At 39.3% G+C, this 20,663-nt stretch overlaps 1 protein-coding gene across 1 annotated transcript in view; it reads right to left on the bottom strand.

Annotated features, from left to right (window-relative positions):
* Positions 1–20,663, bottom strand: part of gabbr1a (gamma-aminobutyric acid (GABA) B receptor, 1a) — a 62,490-nt gene that overhangs the window by 39,974 nt on the left and 1,853 nt on the right. Inside the window, exons 2-7 of the mRNA XM_039806244.1 lie at positions 19,282–19,368; positions 18,966–19,030; positions 17,176–17,314; positions 12,436–12,621; positions 9,464–9,481; positions 2,909–3,069 (exon numbers count right to left, since the gene is read on the bottom strand). Of these exons, the coding sequence (XP_039662178.1) occupies positions 2,909–3,069; positions 9,464–9,481; positions 12,436–12,621; positions 17,176–17,314; positions 18,966–19,030; positions 19,282–19,360 (648 nt within the window). The 5' untranslated portion in view covers positions 19,361–19,368. The remainder of the gene's footprint in view (positions 1–2,908; positions 3,070–9,463; positions 9,482–12,435; positions 12,622–17,175; positions 17,315–18,965; positions 19,031–19,281; positions 19,369–20,663) is intronic.

Here is a 20,663-nt window from a genome sequence, read left to right as displayed (position 1 = left end):
GTAATCACCATTTTCACTTTCATTTCTAGCCTTGCTTGGCTCATGAGAGCGCCTGCATTGACATCCCCCGATGCCATTCACATAAACATTTACTGACAAACACACACACACACACACACACACACACACACATACAAAGATAAGTGCAAGTGTGTATATAAAATGCATATGTACAGCTACACGTACACACAGAGCACTACCAATTCTGTTGCTGTCCTTGGTGCTGAAATTCCCCAAGCCAATATCAGTGTCGATGTTAACATGCCTATGCAGCCTTTCCAATCAGTCAAACCCAGATTGCAAGAACCTTTGGAAGAAACTGAAGGTTCCCTGGGCTGGGGAGAACGGGAGAAGACACTGGTTTGTCAAAATACACTCTAATTACACTTCAGATTGAATAATATAAAAAGAGTGTGAAGAGGGGATAAGATAAGGACCTGGGGGACAGCCTATTGTATTTCAAAGCATGCACAGCTACAGCTTCTAATTCCCTCATAATTACGTCTGGCACCAACTCCAGGCTTGTATGCCAATGGACATGCATGAGGACCAGTGATGAATACTAGTTATGCCACAGTGGATGGGGAAATAGTGTCACGGCTGCCAATTAAAATAAAGGGCGGAAGTGAGGGAAGCACCTTGTTTCACCATTTCTCTGTATCTCCACTGTCTCACTCCATCACTGTTAATAATTGATCAAAGTTTGCAGTCTCTGCTTTGATATATCCATGGAAACGGCCTGTGCAGAGAGTGTGTGTCTGCACGTACTGCCTGTGTGTGTACGAGTCTGTCCGTGTGTGCATGTGTAGATCTCAGAAGGCTGTAAATAGTCTGATGCTGTCGCCAGAATAGCCAGAGAAACAAGCCGTTCTGCTACCACAGGGTATCTGCATCCATTAAAGGGACAGGCTGGGATTAGTGTTGAGCTTCATGAATATTGTATGATGTTGAACAAGCTGAGGACATCGCTTGATACTACCAACCCTAATGGTCACGAACTGGTGTGTGAATGTGTGTTTCGGCAACTGTTTGCCAAATTCGACTCAAACTTTAATGCATGTCTCATATTCAATACTGCTGTTAGACTTGATGTTAGACTAAAGTTCCTCATCATGATAAATTCAGGTCAAGAGACTGTGCTGCATAATTACGCTTCTCCAGCCTTGATCTTGAGATGCAAGCAAACAAAGGGCCAGTTACGCCCTTGTCTTAATCTCACAGTTAAACAAAGAGTTGTGCTCACAAGGTGGAGATTCTCTCTCTGACCAAACAAGAATAAGGAGATAAGTCGTAATAACTGCATGTAAATATCATAGATAATTAATCCTTATTCTTATAATTGCTTTTATGCCTCTCATAGAATAAGATCCTCATTACTATTCCAGCCAGGTGAAAAGCATTTGCAATGAGAAGGTTAAAAAAAACTCATTCCAAACACACTGTACCCTGAGCAGGAGCAATAAATCCCCCACACACACACACTTAATTCAAGGAATTAACCAGTGTCACTCAGACAATGTTATACCAGCCTCTTTGAGATGTTCTATTCAAAGGATCTGCATCTATTTATCGAGCCAGAGGCGCCAGCGACTTCTGAAGCACGAGGAGTGATGTTTCCCAATCCCTATGAAATCTGTTCATGCCATTGCTTTCTCTTTATGTTTATGGCAGCTACATCAGCTGCCTGCTTCACTACACTTGTAATGAGGATACACACACACACACACACACATTTGATCTGTTTTGCATTTGATTGCAAAGAACAAGGTGTATGCATAACAGAATGTGAATAAGCATGCACTGTACTATCAGCTCTGCAAACATCCAGCCCATGAATTTGCACACATATTTTCACAGAGCTGAAACCTTATTTATTTCTGTGGTTTGCTTCAAGAGTAACTGTGTTGCCATGCCAACTCTCCCTCTCTCTCTCTTTCTCTCTCTCTCGCTCTCGCACACACACAGAGGCTCACACACACACACATTCGCTCTCTCTCCCTGCTATTCTGTTTAACAGGATTCCAATGCAGAGCTGTGTACACCAATCAGAATAAAGCTCGTAGCAAATTTCTAACCAGTCCCAGTACAGTTAACTGTCCCGGCACTCCAGCGGCAGCTTCCGAGCAAGAGTAATGCAGCCGCAGAGAAAGAACAGTAATATTTTTGATGTGACGCCTCATCGATGTTGAGTAAAAAGGTTCCTTTGGGAACCACACTTTAAAAAGTTACTTTGGATTTCAAAGCAATGCACAGGCAGCAACAAGGAGTAAATAGAGCTTTTTTTACTACGATAAATAATGTGCTTTTTGATTATAGCCTATGCCAGTGTAGTGGGTGGTAATCTGGGGCAGGAGGGGGAAATGAAACCAGTCGGGGGGGCGGATATTGGATTTATATGGTTGATAATGCTGACATTTTAAAATACCACCGTGATTAATGATTTATGAGCAACAAGCAGGAGGTGTGTTTGTGCATTTAGAATCTGCACAGTGCATGGCAGCCGCCTTTGTGAAGCAGAGTGGAGACTTGAGGGTTAGTTATCAGTGGGGTGACCTTTTATGAAAGCTCCTTTTTGAGATCTGTGTCTTGGAGAAAAGGCAAAAGGAAAAATGTCCTGTTGTTTTTGGCAAGTTTAATATAGGCTACCTGCCATGACCCTGGAGAAACCAGAGTGTAAAATAGAATAAGCGCCATGAAGTCAGAAAGATGTCACTGCAAGATGAGGCATCAAAATGAAACACACAACAGTGACGCAACAGTGACCAACGATATTCAGCACACTTAAAATGACACAAGTCAGATATTCCTCGTGATAATTTGAGAGGCAGATAAGTTGGATCCCTCATTGACTGACACCACACATCACTTAAGTGCGCACCTCCTCTGACTCTCCTCCACATGCACTCACCATGCTGTCGTAGTGGATGAGCTCCAGTTCGTAGTCGGGCAGGATGTCGCTCCTGTTGTTTACCAGGTCCAGGGCCATCTGGGCGGAGGGCATACACGCCTGACCACCGGGCCAGCCACCGCTCATGGGGAACAGCGCTCCGATGTACAGCTTCTTCTTGCCTGCGGACGGCCGTGGCCAGAGGAGGAGAAGCACGATGAGAGATGCCCGAAGGAGGGACATCGCATGCCCGCGGGCTGCGCGAGTTACCCGCGGAGGACTTCTGCAAATCACCAGCATGGTTCAAGGTGAGCTGAACGAGAGCGAGTTGGCCACGGTGCTGCAGCGGAGCCCAACCGGGAAAAGCTTATTTTATGTGCAAATGTTGCAACTAAAATGTAAGTGAACTGAACACGTGCCCGGCTCCTTTAGGCAGGATTGAGTTTGGATTTAACGTTGAGCTTGGTAGATATATCGTGTCAACCAACTAATTACTTTTAATTGCAAGGGTTTAGACAATCGAGTAAATAATTTAGTCGCGGTATACTTTAGCATAATGCATGGTCGGGACAAAGTCAAACACAGTTCAGTCAGCCTTTACTTTGCAAAGCTCGTAGCGATCATTTGAGGACACGCTGCTGCTCGCATCGAGATGCTCATCAGTCAACTTTCGATCCTGCAATTCAACTCATATCTATGCAATTCCGCACATTTCGCGTGACTAAACTAATGCATCGCTTTCTGCTTGCAATCAATCATGAATATTGGACAGCGCGTCCATTACTCACGACTTTTACGCAAAAGGGACGCGCGAATTTAACACTGGAGTCCGCGCAGAACACGTCAACCGGGTCAAATGACTGTGAATTGGGAGCTGCTGCTAAAAAAAAACAACTGGAGTGTGAACTGAGAGCTGAAGCCGCGGAAATAGCACGCAGCATTCCCCCCCTTTTAACGCAGCCGTACAACAGATGAAACGATTGCCTTGGAAAAGCAGGCGCGCCAGAGCTCTGCGTCTGATCCACTGCAGCACCGGCAGGCTGAGAGTGTGTGTGAGAGAGAGAAGAGAGAGTGAGCCAGGACAAGTCTGAAATCTATGCTGAGAGAGAGAGAGAGAGAGAGAGAGAGAGAGAGAGAGAGAGAGAGAGAGAGAGATGGTTGGGAGGGGGCTCTGGGCAAAATCTCCTCAAAGATTTTCTAATGAGTTACACGCTGTGCTTAACTTAAACATTGCATCCATTCCACAAGAGTCCCACACAGCCTCTATTTGTCACATTTTCGTCTTTGCATTTGGCTTCTTACTCCCACCACTTGCTGCAGCTGCTGGCTTACAATGTAGGCTAGTGCATCCATAATCAATTTCTGATCAATGCATAGGAGGCTAAATAAAAACCTTGCCTGGGTTAAAAGCCCATTTAAACAACTATTAAATACCCAGAGAGTCAGATGTATCTTCTCCAAGTGAGCATGAATTTAGTACTTAGCAGGTCTAGGTAGGACTGGGTGATAAGTTACCAATAAGGCATCAGTACCACAACATCAATGATTAAGTCTTTTCTGATATTGATTAATATAATGATTGGGCAACTGCATGGCCAATAACATAAACAGATGTCCAAAGAAATTATGTAATGCATGAATCTATTCATTCTGTTTTCAAAGTTTCAAAAATCAATTGTTTTTACAATTCATCCTGTGCGGGACAGCAATGTGTTAACCAAAATTCATGGCAATCCATCCAATAGTTGTTAAACCATTTCACTACAAAAAGAACCACAAATGTCAAACTTATGGTGGCGCAAGACGAAAAGTCAGGGGATCACCAAAGTCAGGAGGATTTATCCTCTGGGAACCACGAATGTCTTTACAAAATGTCCTGGCAAGCCATCCAATAGTTGCTGAGATATCTAGACCAAAGTAGTGAATCGACAGACCGACATTGCCAACCCCAGAGCTGGTGCTATTGCTAACCTGCACGATGAAACAATGGTTACATGTAACCTTTAGCCTGGTTTTGACATTCCATGCTTACTGGCCTAGTACACATGAGCAGTGCGCAACTCTGCTCTGTAAACCTGTTTGAACCCTCTGTTCACATCCAGCACAGTCGCTATTTGTAACTCTGACACACAAAGACACGCAACCATGCAGTCACACCTTCTGACACAAGTACACACATAGACTCAGGCACAATGGCCTTTAAGCCTTTATAGTTAAAACTGAATTATCATACAGTCCTTTTTTTTAAATGTATGTTTGATGTTTTTGGAGACACGTCTGCCAACATCATGTGATATCAATGAATCCTCTGACAAATGTTAGATCTAAAGGTTACCAGCTCGTTATCTCAGAACAATACTTTGCCAACGATACATACATTTTTGCTATTTTGAATTTGGATTATTGACTTTACTTTTATTCCATTTCATGGTCATGCTCATGTTTTTGTAGTTCCTGTGTAAGTGCTGTAATTGCAATGTAATGGTAGTGTAAAAGTTCCCTTTTGAAAATTACTTATTGCAGCAATTGAGAAGAAGACCATTATTTCTCCAGTCTAAATTAAAAACCCTCTGTAGTTAGGCAATGGAATATGACCATTATATAACTCCGGTTCATTACCCAAATCTCATTATCTGGATATCTCCATGTAGCAGAGCGCTGTTCAGATCCAGTTGCTAACAAGCCCTCACAGGCGGAGGTGAGTGTAGTGATCATCTGCTGGCATTTGCCTTCCACTTCCACCTCCTCATCGTCGCTGCCACCCTGCGACCCGTCCAACACACTATTAATTATTCAGCCGTGAACTTTATATTCTTTTTTTTTTTATCGGTCCATACAGCCAACACATGCAAGACGCACCAGCAGTGCAGTGTTAACCCTAGTGGTGGCAAATACAACATTCAGAGGAAATATGAACTGTGGCACAGCCTAGAAAAGATGCAATGGAGACACGAGTGCTGTCACATGTTGCTGAGCTGCGATAATGAGGGCCTTTTACTGTAGGCTTGCGTGTCTGCAGTTTGAACACTGGGCATCCTTCAGGATAATGGCCTGTTTTCCTCCTGGCAGAGGTGTTAGTGAGGAAAATACTTTTTTGAACGTTGCCTTTTTAACACAATCACCAGATCACAAAGTGCATGTTATTCCAGGAGCAATCCAAATCATTGTGAAAATGCTCAGACAATATATATTGTGTAAAATAAATCAGAGTGTTTAAATTCCCAAGACGCTGACATTTGTTTTCACACAATGCCGTCAGTAACCGTCCGATCCAGTTCCTTTGTGCCAAGATCAGACTTTGGTCAAAGAGTAGTTCATAATCCATTTTTTGTGCTTGTCTAACTTTGCTTGTTGTACCAGATGGGCAAGGTGGAAGCTCAGGCTGTATTTACACATTACAGGGATAGTATTATTGGAATTACAAAAAGGTATGGGAGCATAAATGTTGGCCAGCAGGCTATGAAAATACAGTTCATCATGCAGTAATAAGCTCTAACTTCAATACAGTATCGTCATTATATAATTTGTCCAGCAGCACACCACATACTACCTAGTTTCCAATAATCTGCAGCACCTCCGTTATTAGAGTAATATATCATGCCTGAGAATCAGAGTGGAGGGGAGTTAAGAATAATAAGTGTAACCAATAGCGTATTGTTATGAATATAGAACTGAAAAATATTCTGCTACATAACTATCAGAAAGTTTTGATTGTATTCATTAGCTTTAATTTAAATTAATTATTGCCACGTGCAAGGCTCAAATTCACATGTTTTACTAGGTGAGGAGTGGGAATCATGTTTTAAATGATCAGTTTGACTTTTTGGGGCAACCCATTACCCCACACACACACACACACACACACACACACACACACACTCTCTCTCACAGCACCTGCTTATCAACAGTTTATGTGGTTGCAGGTTTTGACATTATGTGATACTGAACAGATAACTTACATTTCAAGTTTAAAGCACTGCTAAAATCCCAATGATACAACCCGTTTGTCTTATTTCCAACAAATCCCATGAAGAAATAAGTACTACTGTCTGTGTTGCCGAATCTGATCTTATTCCTTCGTGCCATAGAGCTTTTTTGTTGTCAAAAAACTATTAAAAACAACATCAATGAGCCTTCATGCTCTTTGACTATGATGAGCACAGGCACTTCCTGTAGTTTATTTTGAGTCAGTCCCACAGACACTGTCCTGCTGCTGTAAATACTTCTAGTAGTCGACAAAATGTGTATTAATCCACCAACAAATTTTTATTCCTGCTTTTGTAACATTTTCTGATAACTAAACAGTCTTTTATCAAATTATTCCGTTAAAAATTCAACGTTTTGCATTCTACAATACAATAATCCTAAAAGATGAAATAATTATTAAAAAAATAAAATACAGAGTGCATGTATATACACATATGTATATGTACATATACATACGTATACAGAGTTTGGATAGAAACTGTGTTAGATTGTCATGTCCTGGTTATTTGCGGCTTTGTTTGTATTGACTGTGTACCTTTATTGTGGTGTTGTTACTGCACTTGGAGAAAACAGGAACTAGAGAATCCTACTGCATATGTGCGCACACACAGACACACACACACACACACACACACACACACACACACACACACACACACACACACACACACACAGAGGGTAGAGCAGACACAGACAGGAGCAGGGTATTAACCTTTCTCCCGCTGAGGAGGCAGTAAGTGGGTGGTGATGGCACATGGAGTGCAGAGAGAGAGAGAAAGAGAGAGCGCAGAGCCAGAAGGAGGTCAGTATTGAGACAGTAGATGGAAATTTCTATTTGAGGAAACAGGGTTTTCTGCTGCTTTGTTAATTATGTGTTTGTCAAGTCTGTCAGTGATATTTGGAAAGTTTTTATCAGCAACTTCTCGGATTACTCGCATGAAACTATGCATTGAGTTTAGTGCGTGCATATTGTGTATAAGTGTATGATTCAATATCTGGCCAATTCCTAATTTGTTGGGTGACATAACTGTGCAAGAGGGTGAGCCATCCTGCAACACTAACACATGTATTCATTGGGATCAGATAAAATGGCTGTACTAGTATATGTTTTGAACCTGTTTTGAACATTTTCCCAGGGAATGCTGGCTTAGCACATTACTTCATTTTCAGAAATGACCTGCTGCAACCTCGTACAGAACCACAGGTCTAATAGTGCTGTATGTGGGACTGGGGTAAGTGAGCAGAATATGACATACCTAAATGCACTAAATGCTTGCTCTTGGGGGAATTACTGGAATTGTTGGGTCTTTGTATATTATAGAGTGTGGTCTAGACCTACTCTATCTGTAAAGTGTTTTAAAATAACTCTTGTTATGATTTGATACTATAAATAAAATTGAATTTAATTATATTTATTCCTGCACGGTGACAAACTCACAGCTAACCCTCTCCTTTTTTAATATCCCTCTTCCTTTTAGTAGACAGTAGGAGCATAGCAAAAACAATTAGCAACAAACTAATAGACAATTTTCATTAAAACTTTGGAAATTTAAATTCAGCGAAGACATAGGGGGTTAGTGTGGATGAGTTGAGTTGAAAATGCTACCTCACTAGTGATGCTTATGAGCAAATTAAATAGTCTTAATCTTCTCTCTCAGTGCTTTGATTCATAAAATAAGTATTTGCTCAAAACTCAGGTGTAGAAATATAACGTTCATCATGTTCATGGTCTGGTAAGGAACTGGGGGAAATGCTGTTAGCCCTGTAATATGTCAAGTTCTAATATTAGATATTAAAATTAATTTATTTAACTGAGTTCACAACTTCAAAAGTCTTGTTTCTCACAGAAGAAAAACATCTTTGATTGAACACGTTTCCTTTTCCCTATGAAATCAGATTTTCCCAGCCTAATTTTAACCCTCACTTACAGAACAGTCACTTGTCTGTTCTTTAGGCTGCTGCTGCCCTCTTGTGACGACAGTACACATTACATCTGCAGCACAGTATTGCAAAGCCTCACGTGAAGCATTTAAAGATCAAAGTTACATTTAGGTACATTACCATTTATCATTTCATGTTTCATTATTTGTAATTATATGCTGATTTAAGGACTACACTTTTAGTGAAATGTGTGAAATGATTTTTTTAACTTTTAAAAGGAAGTGGAACCTTGTTTGTTAGCTTGGGACAGAAGACAACGTCCTCTGTTTTGCAATGTAATGTTTTACAGTTCACCACCTAATCACCATATACTATTAATGTACTTAATTTGTCCCCTTGGGGAAATTCTTTTTTTAATTCTGTTTTTATTTTGTTTGATTTAAATGCACATGCATCAAATGTGGTTCGGTGCTTGCTCAAGGGAACTTTGGCAGTGCTCAGGAGGTGATCTGACACCTCCCCATATACCAGTCCACATTCTGTACTTGAACGGGCCACCCTCTGGTTCTCAAGTCCCTACGGACTGCGCTACTGGTTGGGCACTTGTATGTCGATGACACAATTAAAAAAATTATAATTAACTGTGTAGTACAAGTGTAGTACAATTTGATTAGCATGGACATGATAATAAGAATGAAAGATTCCTACCTGTGTAGTTTCTGTCATCTTTGGCCGGCAAACACAAAAAGAAAGAAAAAGAAAACTTCATTAAAAAACACAATTATTGTGGAAACAGAACAGTTAACTAGAAGAAAAACATAATTCTGCTTCAGCATTTGATGGAAAATACTGATGTTTTTCAGTTAAATTATTCACCTTTATGCAGTCAAGGAGATTATGTTTTCAGCTTGGTTTGTTTGTTTTTCCTTTGTCTGTCAGCAGGATTTCAGAAAAACTACATACTGGCCCTATTTTCACAAAACTTGGTGGAAGGGTGTAAAATGGGCCAAGGAAGAACCCATTAAATGTAGAAGCGGATCCAAATCACAGGGCGGATACACAAATTATGTTTCACTTTCAATAACATTGCAAGACAGGGCTTTTCTGCTGCATTCATGTGGTAATTGGAAAAAATTAGTTGCCTGATTGGGAAAATTCACACTGCATTAACATTGTGAGATAGGGCGTGACTTAGCGGAGGTCTGTGCCCTAGTTTATAAAGATTTGGTGCAGTAAAGCTCAAAACTCAAATTATTTCCCTCCACTAGATGGCAGTGACACAACATTGTAGTTGTCCTGAGACATGCAGTGTTGGTTGGATGCTGGGTCCCTAACTGTGGTAGATATTATGTAATCCTAAAATATGTCACAGGCACACCATGAAAATAAACAGAAAAACCTTTAAATCTCATATAGTTATATAGTGTAGGTACCATAGAAAATCGTTTAGTAACAATATAGAAGAATTAAACATCATCAGAGAGCATTATAAGTACACATTTGAGTGAACCATAGAGAATTTACACATCTTCTAGCTTCTTTTTTTTTATTATACAATATGTCACCTACTTTCAGATGCCCAGTCTGTGCTGATAATTCCCTCTTTCATCCCTTTTAATACTACCATTCCCATAGCAACTTTATTGGTTGCCATGCCAACTCCTCTGATGACCAGGTGGCAGTCTCATTTCTTTCAGTTCTTTGTTTCATTTATGTGTTTTTTTGTTTGTTTGTTTTTTGCTTGAATCCTCATTTATTTGGACTGTTGTGACCAGGAACACTCTTGGGTGTTGATATCACAAATATCCACTCACACTCGCTCATCTTATGTTCATTGAGTATTTGTCCTATTATGTACATACCGGTAGTTCAATCAGGTGTTCACTTATATTCATAATTTGTTTTACCTGCCTGTGCCAACGGTACAAACTACCCTCTGTGGATTACACGCTGATTGGTTGGATTATTTATTGCCTAGCAACCGTGCTTCACCATTGGGAGAACAGGTGTTTATAATTATTTGTTATCTTTCAAAGCCTTGTGTTCCCATTTTTGTGGGGCAGACTGCAAAATCTAAGTGAGCCATGTTCTGTTTGTTTTAGTTCCAGTTTACATTCCTGCCAATAACGATTCTGTTAGGGATGTAAATACATTTACTGGGGCTGCAACTAACAGTCATCTTCACTAAAGATTAACTGATCAATCAATTTTGATGATAAAATGTCATAAAATTATAATGAAAAAAAAGCCTATTATATTCAGCAGAAGCCAGGGTAATGTCTTTAAATTGCCTGTTTTATCTCATCAACTCAAAAACTTTAAGTTTAGTGTCAAATAAGAAAACCATCTTTCTCCTCCTCACATTTAAGAAGCTGCAACCAGAGAATGATTGGCATTTTTGCTTGAAAAATTGTCTGAAACAATTAATCAGTTATCAAAATAGTTGCAGATTACTTGTTTGTCTATTAATCTAATAAAGCTGGGGTAGATTAGACTGGGTAAACCCAGCCCGATCTGCTGGCGATTTGATTTCGCCCTGTAGCTCAGGCTGGAAACCTGTACGTTTATCTATCCTGCGTCCATTACAATTTTGCGTGGACCAATCACAAACTGGCTTATCCACCTGGCGCGCTATTGGCGGGTTTAACACGATGACGATAGAGAAGCGACCAAGCAGCTTCTTGTTTACATTCAACATAGCGGCCACCGAAGCACAGCAAACTATTGATGCTGGTGTCGCTGCTATGTCACCCAGATCGTTGGTCTGATTGGTTGAAGGACTATCCAATTGCGTACAGAGTCATTTGAACTATGCCTGTTGATCACGCCTGTTGTGCAGTAGAAAATACAGAGCAGACTCCCCAGACTAATGTTCAATCTTAAAAGATTGAGCTTGGTCTGGTGATAGCCAGACTAGGGGTAGGTAGTTTTTCTGTAGAAAAAACAAAAGAAAAACAGCTTTGCTCGTGCAGCTCTCCCCTCTCTTCATATAGTAACGTGTACAAGTACTAGTCATTCATTTCAATAAACCCCCATCGTGATTTTGATCCTGATGCCGTTATCTAGCTTTCAGGTGACATACTGTGATTCAAGGCTCTAGCTAGCTTACCCAAACATAAACTTGAATTAGCCCCACCTGTGAGCCTTTGGCTATGGTTAGCATAAGGCTTAAACATTAGCAACATTTCCTCTCCATCTCTGAAACACTTCGCCGATATTGACAAGACTGTTTCATGCATTCACTGTCAGCCTCTCTTTTAGACTTTTAGACTTTAGTCTTTTTGATAAATTTGTCTTCCTTTTTGGGGTTTCTTTGCAGTGTCGCCAGTTTTCCTAAGTGGTAAACTAAAAAGTTGATGATAATAAATCACCAATATCAATTTCAGAAACATCTTTGCTACTACATATTATGATGGATATTTTGAATTTAAATAAAAATGCATTTATGGGCACTGTGATATAAATGTTCGCTGACTGTGCAGCTTGTCTCTAAAACTGACTGCAGTGATAATGCAAATGTCATTAATTACCATCTGTTTTTTCAGTTAGGCTGCTTACCCTACTAAATCTCCCCCAAGACAGTGAATGGCATCACACGATATAACATGCTTTTCTTAATTCTACTGTAATTGGAAGTGTAATGTCACATCCAATTTAGTCACAATGGCTTAGAAACTCACAGAGGCAGGTGGGTTTAGGCGCGTCCCACTTGCCCAGTTTAGTGCAATGGCTGATGTTTCTGCCCTCCAGGATGAAGCCGGCATGGCAGCTGTAATGGAGCACTGTCCCCTCCACTGGTGGCCCGGGGGGCTTTACCATCACCCGGCCATTCTCCAGGGAGGTCCACACCCGCGGGCACAGCAGCACTGGGAACCAGAATAAGCACAAAAGTAAGGGAGGCTGAGACAAAGGGAGTTACAGAAAGATAAATTCATAATAACTGGGGGATTGAGTTGCAGTTACACAAACATTTATCAGAGGTAAACATGCTTTGAATGAGAAAATATTTGTTATTGGTTGTCCAAAAGCTCAGTAAGAGTCTGTGTCTTTGCTGATAAATGCATCACATTGTTTACCAGCTTTTTTGGATTTATTGAGCCCAGCCGAGGGTTTTGAGCGCGTTGATGACGTTTCTATCATGTGGCTGGCGCTACCAGAAGTAGACAAACAACGAGAGTGAAGAAGACGCCACAAAGATGGCAACAAAAGAAGATGATTCGAGAACTTCTTTCGGTGAGGAGCAATGCCGAAATCGTCGAACAAATTCAAGGAACGGCAAGAGACTTGTTTATTTCATGACTTTGGCTGCGTTTTAATGGTGGTTCAACATGCCCTCGTTCACTTCCCCTAAGCACTTCCCCTCGGGGGAATCCCCGCCGCCATCTTAAAGTACTCATATTATGCTCATCTTTAGGTTCATAATTGTATTTAGAGGTTATATTGCAATAGGTTTACATGGTTTAATTTTCAAAAAACACCATGTTTTTGTTGTATTGCACATTGCTGCAGATCCTCTTTTCACCTTGTGTGTGCTCTCTGTTTTAGCTACAGAGTGAGGCATCTCACTTCTGCTCCATCTTTGTTGGGAGTCGCACATGTGCAGTAGCTAGGTAAGGACTACCAGTCGGTTGAAGCAGAGTATGAGGGAGTGCCATGTTAGCAGCTAGGCGAGCATTATAACGTGTGTTACAAAGTGACGCACGTTTGTCACAGAAGGAAAGGCTGGACTACAATAGAGCTGTTTGGAGCAGTTGGTGAACAGTGTTTTCTGTTGGAGATGGTAAGTCCCTTTGGGGTGGACTTTGGGCTTTTTTACTTTGTAAACCTATAACATGCACAAAAAAGATATATAACACAATAAAGAAAAGGGAAAAAGCCAAAAAGCATAATATGAGCACTTTAAGTGTTGTTCCAATTGTCTGAAAACCTGAAGTGAACTTGGTGAGATTGACCCTCGGATGGCTGAGGGAGCGAGTGAACGATTGTCACTCCAGAGGTGGATATCACCCACAATGCATTGTAGTTATGCATTCAGTGTGATTCGGTGCAAGAAAATACATCATGGTTAGGTGGCAGTAGCCTAATGTTCAACCGCTAAAACTCCTGTTGCTGATGACCAAAAAAAAATTTTTTTTTTTTTTTTTTTTTTTTTTTTTTTTAAAAAAAAAAAAAAAAAAAAAAAAAAAAAAAAAAAAAAAATAAAAATAAAAAATATATTATATATTTTAATTTTTTTTTTTTTTTTTTTTTTAAAAATAAAAAAAAAAAAAAAAAAAAAAATTTTTTTTTTAAAAAAAAAAAAAAAAAAAAAATAAATATGATACAGATTCATCATCATGATCATGATCACACATTTCTAAATCTGAAACTCCTGCAGCTAACCAAGCCTTGTTGAAATGAGTCTGCAGCTATTTATGATGTGTAAAAAGCAGTTCTAATACTTTTTGTAAATAATATTTGTATTGCGCCTTTTTGTACGAGAAATGGGCCTACTGTACAATAAGGAAATTGCATGACATAAGCAGACATAGAATGAACATGAAAACAGGGATAGAATGCTATAATTAATAGAAAATAAGATGGATAATAAAACACACTTGAAGCAGTAGCACTGATGCAGTGCGTTCATTGTTTTCATTAGCTTTAGCCAGGCTAGCCATTGTTAGCAATGCCAGTTTATAACAATGCAACAATGTACGACTGAGTTCATGAGACACAAATAACACAGAAGTGCTTATAACTGTATGTTACTACTGCTTTCACAACTGTTGATGCACGGAGCAGCCATGTTGGATTTTTTAGCTCGGGGTAGTAAGTGGTTGCCTGAGTTCTGAGATCAGAAATCAGGGTCAGGGGACATGTTTTTTCAGACTTTGACCTCGGAAATGGAACGGGCTATAATGCTACAACTGGCATGCGATCCGTATGGTGTGGGCTGAAATTGAACAAGGGCAGGTGTGTTCCATTTCACATAAATACAAGTTTATGTTGAAATAAATATACCTGTAGTTATTTCTCCCGTTGTATCGGATAGGCCTATTCGAATATAATCAAACCTGAATTTTTTTGGGATATTCAATAGTAATTTTGGCCGATTTTGACATCCCTAACTATATAAAAGCTGCAAGTAACTTCTTCGTCTGTGGTCTTAAGTTACGTTTATTATTGTCACATACGCACAGGACAAGTAAGAATCAGTTTTCCCATTTTAAACCCATCCTATCAGGAGCGGTAGGCAGCCACTGTTACTCAAGTACTACAACACAGACACAATAAAGAAAGTCTACTGCTCTAGGAACCCCTTTTGACAGATAGTTTAGTTACCACATTTGTGATGTTCGCTTACAGCCTCCATTTCTCTTGGTTTTTTGACAAAATGGCCAAGCTCTTCAATATAATTTGTTTAGCTGCCGAGTTTGTTGAATCTTCCTTCCAGCATGTGAGCACATAATAAAACTCCAATCTGCACATTGCAGCTTGTGCTCTTACATAAGCCAGAGAAAACAAAAATCCTGCTTTAGAGAATGTATTCTTGGAAAAAAATAAATTCCACTTATGTTAACTGTGAACTGAAATAACAAAAATATGAGATATAACAGGGATTTGATTGGATCTGTGGCCTCATTCTCAGTATTTGAAGGGAAATTTTAGATGTGATATGAGTAGAAATTACATTCAGACCTTAGTCCAATAAGAAAATGTTGGTTTGCAGGCAAAGTTAGATGGACTTGCATATCGCACGCACAGATACTAGATTCCATGTGGATGCTAAGCAAGCTTAACCATAATCTAAATGTAAGCCCTCCGAATCATTACCCAGCAAGCATCAACCCAAACTATCCTCTATGGGGGTATCAGATACGTTCACATTTGCATGAATTTTTTTTATATAGCTCTTCATCATACTCAAATATCTCAGAGCATACAGACAAAAATGCTTGTCAGCAGGAAACAGCAAAATAACAAACCTATTCATAGATCAGAAAGTATGTTTACGAGCTCTGGTTTTGGGACATATTACTACCTGTTACAGCAAGAGAAGAATTTCACTGAAATAATTTGTGAGCATTCAACAAATCAAATGTGTGGAAAAATAATCCCAGATCAAAGGTCCACTTACTATATTTTTAAATAGTGTTAAACCACATCTCACCGTCTTCATCAGCAAATGGCTTAGGTTTCACCTTGCGAAAACAAGTCATATAGGAGAGAGGTCGTAACCCTGGTCACTGAATCAAGGGTGGTCTTTGGGGTCGGATGTAAACAGCCTCCTTGGTCTTCTTCTGGCCGTCCACTGACACTTGGTTGATGACTTTAACACCTTCCCAGTCAATGTTATGACTTGGAAAGGGCTTTCAATGTTAACTCAATTTTTTGCAGGTCCCAGGAGATGTTGGAGAGGTTGAAAGCTCCAAAAAAAGCTGGTTAGTGGACCTTTGAGTTGAGATTATTTTTGTCACATATATTGTTCCCAAGGTCAAGAATGAAATTCAAATTCAACCAAAATATTTTTGACATTAACAACATAACATCCTCTAAATTGTAACCGTTTTTTGATTAATAAGAGAACTTGAAATGTTTAATTTGAGTATAACGGCAAATATTTAAAGCGTTCTATGCATAAATTATAGTGATTAACCTAGTGAGAATTATCACCTGAATCTGCAACTTCCATCTGTTTTACAGGGCTTTATAGTGAGTCTCAGCTCATTGTTTAGCTGTCCGGAAGCTTTTGGAAACAGCTAACAGCTGTTCGTAGCACAAAAAAAAGCTGTAAAAACCCACTGTACACTTCCTGTTCAGCACCAAGCATGAACCAGACACAGTTAGCAAATAGCTGGTGAACATTTAGTAGCTCAAGAGTCAAATATTTCTCTCAGGAGTTGGTAAAGACCAAAAACAGAGCTAACAGAGAGTTCATATTGGACTTACATGCATCAGACAGACACAGGACTTCAAATGATTGATAATGTTTCTTTGTAACTGCTGGATGTGTAAATAAAAATATGTTTGCTAACAAGTTTAACATATTAACTTAAACGGGGATGGGTCAATGCTGTGTTCAAAACTTGTTTCCGCTCTAAATGTAAGGTAATGAAGGAAACCACCACAATCAAAGGCTGTAGTTTGATTTCCTGTCAGCTCCATTTAAGATTGCATTACTTTACTTTACTGTGGATAAAAATTACTCCAATCCCAGTCCCTAAAAAGTGAGAGTGAAGGTTGCACAGTATTTCACACTTCCCTCTGTATTTATGGGCTTTTATTATTTTATTGTAACTTCATTTTGATGTTGATTAACCCGACAGAACACATAAGAACTCATTATTATCCACTGAATTGTTTTGAAAAGGGATGAGATGAGAAGAAGGGTGGAGGAGGATAAAAGAGGCTTGAGAATTAGACCCAAAAGGACTTACAACATGTGCTGTGCAGCGTCATGTCCGTCCATGTGCCGTTGGGTAAGCACTTCCTGACCTTGGGTCCCACGATCACTCGGTTTCCTCTGCAGATGTACTCTATCTCATAATCCACAGGGAGGATCTGCACACTGCGGATCTGTAAGAGAAACACGGACAGAAAGAGATTGGGAGAAGGAGAGATAGTAATTCAAGCATGATTGATTCTCTCTCATACCAGTTTTTTTTCTCATTCACTTAGGGACCCTCTACATTCTGCCTCAATGCAGACTGATACCATATGGCTGTGACAATAAGGTTATACTCTGAAAAACATTTCATGGCAGTATTGTCTGAATTGATGTGCTGTCACACTTTGAATTATACCTTCTCTCTGGTTGGGAAAGGAGGGATATAAGAAGGATTGCCTAGCTTTATTTTTCAACTTCATGTTGAGGTGTTTGTTTGTGTGTGTGTTTGTGTGTGTGTGTGTGTGTGTGTGTGTGTGTGTGTGTGTGTGTGTGTGTGTGTGTGTGTTTGTGTGTATATTGTATGTGTGTTTGACATATATACTGTATGTGTGCAGATGTCCAGAGTGGTGCAATGAGATTTCAAACATTTGAATGGCTCAGTTGTCGAGGTTTTGGTCCTTCTTCCACTTTGAATCTGCACCAATCCCTATTCTATGTAGAGTTTTGCTGCAGTGTTAGAATTAATTACAATCTTGTGAGATTTAAATTCCCCCTCGACTCAAAAATGTATTGTTAAAACCTCTAGTGCACATACATTGAATGGACTTTTCAATGAAGTAAGAGACATCTTGTGTCCAACAGTTAAACTTTTGAAATGAACAATATTCATAGATTCTGGATTCAGGAGTACTGTCGATGTCATCTTAAGAATCTTAAACTACAGTAGTTACATTTGTTTGTGGAAAAGTATTAACAGAAATTATTATTAAAAGCAAAGTATTTCTGATATGTCTTAAAACATGTCTGAAGGGGGTCTTTAAATTAACTTCTATACTAACAGAATGACATAAACATTAGACACAATGTATTTTTGTTGCTTTGTTGTAATTTACAACTAATTTTCCAGGTTAGTCAAAAAATTAAGGGGTACTCAAAGCATTTTATTATTTCACATTCATAAAGTGAGTGGATTTTCTTAAATCTCACTCACCGGCCATTAGATCAGTTAGTACAAGACAAACTTTGTTTAAACATTGTTGAAACTCACATAACTTTATTATTAAATTCTAATGGAGAGCCCACAGTTTCCAAGGATATCAGATATGTCATGCTAAATTTGGGGAAAATGTGTGTAAAATTATGCACAAGACATTTAGAAAGTTTATTTTTGTTATGCTATGCTAAGCTAACTGGCATATTTAGTGCACAAGAGTGGTATCAATCTTCTCCTCTCAGCAAGAAAGCAAATTTTTATATTTTCCCAAAATGTCAAACTATTCCTTTAATCTTTAAATGCACAAATGCAACTTACTTTTGAATTATGGTGTAATAATAATGTCAGCTGAAACTGTGACAACTCTATATTCAACTTAGTCAATATTAGTTTATCATTAGCTGAAATAGCTCTCATCATATGGAGTAATGATCACCAGCTAATTTGTATTATTATTAGTATAATGATTTCTATTTTGTAATTTGATATGGAAGAAGCTACATTACAGTTAGCAGATAAAATATTTTTATTATGAAAATCTTTAAGCCAACTGTGTTTTAATGTGCTTGATTTGACAGGTGAGGTTGTGTAATTTAGGTCCAGAGCAGTAGCAGATTTCTCTGTACCTGTTCTTGTGTCAGGCCTCTGTAGCGGATCCCCCCATCCCTGGGAGGCCGGATGATAGCGCAGCCTGAAAAAAAGAGAAGAGGAAGAAGAATGAAGGATGACAAGAGCAGAGATGGAAAAGCTCTGTCTCCAGATAATGTAGATATATTGCAGCAACATGACATATTGTCAATTTAACTGATGCTGCAGAATTTATATTTCATTCAGGTCACTTAGCAATCTCTGCGGAGTTACTTCAGTCCATTAAGGCATATTATAAACATACACACAAAGATTCCTGCAACGTATTCAGTCATAAACACACAAACAAATTACCTCCACTTGATGAATTATGTATGGGCGCAACGAGAGATGGAAGAGCATAGAGAATAATCAGAAAGAATAGTTGTGCCATCTCTGGATCTGAAAGAGAAGGAAGACAGAGGTTTTAAAAGAAAGTAGGGAAGTGTGACAGGGAAATTGAGGGTTTTGGATAAAGACAGAAGAGGAAACAAGAGACAAAGAGAAATGTGTTACTGAGAAAACATTCTTACAGTATTTTTGCTACACTCAGTCCTCAGATACAGTCATTTTCGGTCCACTGCTTGTCTTTCTAAAAAAGGATGCATCAACCTTTTGGCAAAAACGCTCCCTTTTCAACATGCCTGACTGTGCACAGAGAGGATGAGTCCACTTTTCTCTCCCTGCTTCTATTTGTATTTACAGTGTAGACAGCCCAGGTTCAGTAGCCAGCTTGGCTTCCTTTTAAAAGCCCTGTATAGAGTTTCAGCTCAGGTTTTGATGGCTGATACTGATATTTTTGCAAGAAGGCTGCCCATGGAAATATTTCACGCCAAGGGACACTCAATAGATTTCAGTTTTCTTAATGTCAGGGTAGAAAAGTAAGAGTAAAAGAAAAATTTGGAACAGCTTTTAGACTGTGGAATCAAAAGGCTCTCCATTGCAAGGCAGAAAGGGGCTTTTATGTGTGTTGGCAGATTTTAAAGGCACAATGACACCTATTCACTGGCAGAGGAAACTCTAGGACAATTCTCCAGCGATTTAGCATTGCACTCCTATATGCAACATTGTCAGACTCACAATGGACAGTTAAAAAAGGGTTGATGCAGCAGAACCAGAGATGATGTTTCTTTTAAATTACTGTACATGCATTTGTCTTCCTTGTCAAAACATGGGGCCTACATTACCCACATTAGAACTTGAGTGTTGACATCACTTGAGGCAATGTATCAGACTTCACACAGCTCCCTCTGGAGCCATTAGAGGCTTTTTTCAACTTTTTTTTCACATTATGCAGTAGCACTCCCCGTGATCTGTAAACAGACTTTGATATGTAAAATTAAAGTTCCCCTGAATTTAAAATGAAATCAATAAATAATATATGTAATATCAACAAATAACAAATAGGATATATTGTCCCAATGTATGGGCAAACTATTACATTAACTTAACTTTAGTTAATGTGCACAAAGACTCCATTTGCTTTACAAGGATGGTGAAATGACAGGCCACTTGGTCGCCTAACGCAAATTTCATGACTGCCAGAATGAGTGTGATTTGCTAATCAGCAAAAAGTCAAAAGACCCTCGAGTCCCGTGAGCCACAGCGCCTCGAGTGCTGGCAGAGAAACACACAAACACAACTGACTGTATCAATGACAAACACACTATATATAGCTGCTCATTTGCAGTTTTGAA

The sequence above is a fragment of the Perca fluviatilis genome, chromosome 7 (assembly GCF_010015445.1).
Source record: "Perca fluviatilis chromosome 7, GENO_Pfluv_1.0, whole genome shotgun sequence".
Classification (NCBI taxonomy): domain Eukaryota; kingdom Metazoa; phylum Chordata; class Actinopteri; order Perciformes; family Percidae; genus Perca; species Perca fluviatilis.
This window is presented reverse-complemented; position numbering and strand designations above follow the sequence as displayed.